This window comes from Orycteropus afer, unplaced genomic scaffold, assembly GCF_000298275.1.
Source record: "Orycteropus afer afer isolate SDZICR_OR568_19922 unplaced genomic scaffold, OryAfe1.0 scaffold00058, whole genome shotgun sequence".
NCBI classification, from domain to species: Eukaryota; Metazoa; Chordata; class Mammalia; order Tubulidentata; family Orycteropodidae; genus Orycteropus; species Orycteropus afer.
Window position 1 is genome coordinate 11,081,985 of NW_006921645.1, and position 4,635 is coordinate 11,086,619.

General features: G+C 39.5%; 1 protein-coding gene across 1 annotated transcript in view; it reads right to left on the reverse strand.

Annotated features, from left to right (window-relative positions):
- ITSN2 (intersectin 2) overlaps positions 1 to 4,635 on the reverse strand; it is a 158,468-nt gene that overhangs the window by 143,505 nt on the left and 10,328 nt on the right. Inside the window, exons 4-6 of the mRNA XM_007939272.2 lie at positions 4,110 to 4,316; positions 3,874 to 3,970; positions 2,108 to 2,247 (exon numbers count right to left, since the gene is read on the reverse strand). Coding sequence (XP_007937463.2) covers positions 2,108 to 2,247; positions 3,874 to 3,970; positions 4,110 to 4,316 — 444 coding nt within the window. The remainder of the gene's footprint in view (positions 1 to 2,107; positions 2,248 to 3,873; positions 3,971 to 4,109; positions 4,317 to 4,635) is intronic.

Below are 4,635 nucleotides of genomic sequence, written 5' to 3' on the forward strand. Positions count from 1 at the left end.
CCTTTTCAGTCTTGCAGGCCCCGAGTGTCCTTGGGGTTGCTGGAAAGCAGAACATGTTCTTAAGCCCCAGAAACCTGCGAGAGTGCCGTCTCTTTAAATATCCAAAATCAGCTCTATTATTTTTAAACATTTATTTTACTCTGTTGTTGTTAGGTGCTGTCAAGTCGATTCTGACTCATAGCAACTCTATGTATAACAGAACAAAACACTGCCTGGTCCTGTGCCAGCCTCTCAATCCTTGCCATACCTGAGCCCATTGTTGCAGCCACTGTGTTAATCCATCTCCTTGAAGGTCTTCCCTCTTTCCACTGACTGTCCACTTTCCCAAGCATGATATCCTTCTCCAGGGAATGGTCCCTTCTGACAACATGACCAAAGTAAGTGAGACAAAGTCTGGCCGTTCTCACTTCCAAGAAGCATTCCTGCTGCATTTCCTCCAGAACACATTTGTTTGGTCAATTTCAGATTGCAGAAGTTGGTAAAAATCTTTAATTTCCTCATCTTTGGGCTTCGGTGATTGGTACGTAAATTTGAATAACAGTGGTATTAACTGGTCTTCTCTAGGCGTATGGATATTATCCTACCACTGACAGCACTGTACTTCAGGATAGATCTTGATACATTCTTTGTGATGATGAACACCATTCCTCTTCAATTTGTCTTTCCTGTTATAGCAGATCATATTGTTGTCTGATTCAAAATGGCCAAAACCAGTCATTTTTAGCATACAAATGCCTAGGACATCGATCTTTATGCATTCCATTTCATTTTTGACAACTTTCAATTTTCCTAGAGTCATGTTTTGTACATTCCATGTACAGAATATTAATGGATGTTTACAGTTGTATCTTCTCATTTTGAGTCATGCCATATTTGCAAGTGGAGGTCCTGAAAGCTTTAACTCCATCCATGTCATCAAGGTTGGCTGTACTCTGAGGAGGCAGCTCTTCCCCAGTTGTATTTTGAGTGCCTTCTGACCAGAGGGGCTCATCTTCCGGCACTGTATTGGACAATGTTTCAGAGCTATTCATGAAGTTTTCCAGCAATATATCAGACAGTGTTTCACTGCTATTCATAAGGTTTTCACTGGCCAATTCTTTGAGAAGTGGATGGCCCCTTCCTTCTTCCAAGTCTTAGTCTGGAAACTCTGCTAAAACCTGTCCACTATAGGCGATCCTGCTGATATTTGAAATACCGGTGGTATAGCTTCCAGCCTCACAGAAATATGCAAGCCACCACAGTACAACAAACTGACAGATGAGTGGTGGATTTTACTCTGTACTAATTCATAATTCATTGCTGAGTGAGGAGAAGGAAAAAAAAACAAAAAACCCAAACTCACTACCATCAAGTCGATTCTTACCGACAGTGACCCTCAATGGGTTTTTGAAGCAATAAATCTGTACAGACAGAAGTAAATTGCCCTATCTTCCTTCAGCAGAGCGGCTGGAAGGTTTGAACTGCCAACCCTCTGGTTAGCAGTAGATTGCATTCATTAGGCACTGTACCACCAGAGCTCCTGGGGTGAGGAGGGAGGGGGAAAATTAAAAGGTGGGAACTCCACTTGTCTATTATCTTCCACTTACATCCCCCTTGCTGTCCTCAATTAATAGCTTGGATAATGTTCTAGCCTGGATGCAAAGGGTCTACAGGGAACTAAGGTCAAGTCTTATGGCCACATTTCTCCTGAAGCATTAAATGGTGAGCAGTGCACACCTGAGGTTTTAGCAAGGCCAATCAGAGAAAAGGCCCAATCCCTTTCCTGAGTAGGGACACACTCTTCCTTGTTGCTTGAGGTTTTCTACTCACTGCAAAGCTTGGAAGATGAGGAATGATCTTCTCAATGGAGAGATCTCTCTTCCTCTCTCTTCCAAAAAGTTGGGTAAGTATCTGGATGTTCAACTTGATCATAAGATCTTTGAAGAAAGCAACCAAGTAATATTGCTTACACAACTTACAATATTTGTATTTATCAAATGCCTGCTAAATTTTTGGTATGCTAGAAATTTTGATCACTACAAAGTACAAATTCAAATTAAGTTTCTTCAATAGAGCCATATAAAAAACTTTACCTTTCCCCCACTCTTAAGCACTGTACACCACTTACCTGAGAGGTACCCACTCATGCTTTTGTCAAGACTATTAAATTTTTGCCGATATTTTAACCTTGAAGGCTGAGGAACTGCCCACTCTGAGGTTCCAGTCTTGGGCGAGTTCCCTGAGAGTGAAGCAGTTGAGGAAGTTGAACTGTAACAAAATTTATTTAAAATTTTTATGTTACTAAATAAAATGTTTAATAAAATATTATAAAGCAAAGACATTAAGAATCATACCTTACATAAACAACAGTAATTGTGTTTATGTTTGATATTGAAAAAATTTTATTGTCCTTATTCTTAATAAAGCAAATACTCACATGAAGCATAAAACTCCACACGACTATCATATATCAAGCACTACTATGTTCCCAAGGAACACTGGTGGCACTCTGGTTAAAGAACTGGGCTGCTAAACCATAAGGTTAGCAGTTCGAATGCAATAGCTCCTCCATGGGAGAAAGATAAATCAGCCTGCTTCCATATAGATTTCTAAGCCTTGGAAACCCTCTGTGGCAGTTCTACTCTCTCTTATAAGGTCGCTATGAGTTAGAATTGACTTGATGGCAGTGGGTTTGGTTTGGTTACTATGTTCCAGGGCCTATACTGTGGTAGGACCTTTACAGATATTACTTCTAATCCTCACAACATACTTTAAAGGTGTTATTGCCCCATACTTCAAATGGGTAGATCATGGCCCAGTGATGTTAAAAAAACTTGGCCACTCATATGAGTTGACCATTTACCTGAGGTGGCTACAATCCTTGGAGAGAACAATCATGGGAGAAAGAACAGCTGTTTGTGCACAGGGGAACGGCTCAGGGAGCAGGAGTGCATGGAAGGATGGACACAGGGAAGAGATAACCATCTGGAGGAAATGGGACGGGAGCTGTTGCATTGTGGTAGATTGTAGTCAATGTCATGAGACAAAATGTATGTGAACTGCTATACGGAAAGTGACTTTGCTCTGTAAATTTTCACCCAAATCACAATTTAAAAAAAAAGAAAGAAAGAAAGAAAGAAAACTTGGCCACAGTCATACAATTAGCAAGTGTTTGCCCTGGATTATGAATACTGTCCTTCTGGGTCAAAGCTAATATTCTTTGCAGACTGCTTTAAAGAGTATTCTAGTGATTTGTATGAGGGGCTATGAATGAACACTACATTTGATGCTATTATGCATGGTGACCTCTAAAAAATATTCAATCAACAGCATTTTCTCAAGAAAGAAATTAACTTATCAAATGCTCTCTTTTTGTAAATATATTCATTTTTCAAAGGAAAAGTTTAAGGCTTTAGGCAAAAAAATGAACTAATTAATTAAAAAAAAGGAGCTCTGGTAGTAGCATAGTGCTTGACTGCTAACCAGAAGGCTGGTGGTTCAAACCCACCAGCCACTCCTCAGAAGGAAGGTTGGACAATCTACTTCCATAGTGATACCGCCTCGGAAACCCAAGGAGGGGTTGCTATGAGTCGGGTCCAACTTGAAGGCACATAACAACAACAACAACAACAACAACAACAATTAAAAAAAAGAAAAATATTTTTACTTCACATGGAATGCTTTTTTCAAATGTAAAACACAAACATTTAAATAATTCTAAAAATTAAAAATATATGTATTTTATATGAATTATAAATAGCAAATTTACCTTGAGTGTTTATTTGGCCATTGCAAAGTAAAGCTTAGATAAGCGCAGAACTTTAAAAAAGAGTTGTTAAAATAAACACTCTTATTGAAAGAAAAAAAATGGAAATATTAAGTATACATATATACCTGCTAGATCCTAAATCGATCAGAGACTGGGCCTTCTGTATACCAGCACCACCAAATCCTCCCATCATCAAACTATAAGATGAGGTATGAGGCAATGCTGGGGAGGAAAAAACAACAGATAAGAAAAACATAGCAATATCACGAAGTATGACAGAAATATGTATTTATTTGAACACAAATACGATACAGTTGTTTTTTCACATGAAATACTGACTAATTAGACATGAAGCACTTACTTGAAGAAGAATAAGGAATGGATAAAGGCTGAATGAGACTGGCAGTTCCATTTGGTAATGACGACGTGCTAACAGAAGGCACTAGGGGAGCAGGCATCATTAAGGGAGGAAGAGTGGTCCCTGAAGTTGCAGAGGACAAGGGTGTTGCTATAGGTGCAACTGGAGGCAATGACTGAGGAATGGACAGATTGGGCATGCTTCCCATTCCTAAAAGAAAGCAAAAACACATTTTGCAATGTCAGTAAATCAATGAAAAAACACATGAAAGAAATCAAATTTACGGTACAGTAAGATGAACCCTGTGTTTATAAAAACACTGTGAGTTTGCAAACTATCTATTCTTAGAAAACTGCCTCATGTAGCTTTGGCCTAAATATGAGGTAGGTAAAGTACTGTGCTTACTCACTGATCTGCACTGAACACGTTTCCCTTGTTACCCTACCGAGAGGGATCAGGTCTTCGGGAGCAAGGTAAGCACAGGCGTAGCACAGAGTAGCAGGCCGGAAGAGCAGGAGGAAGGGGCGGA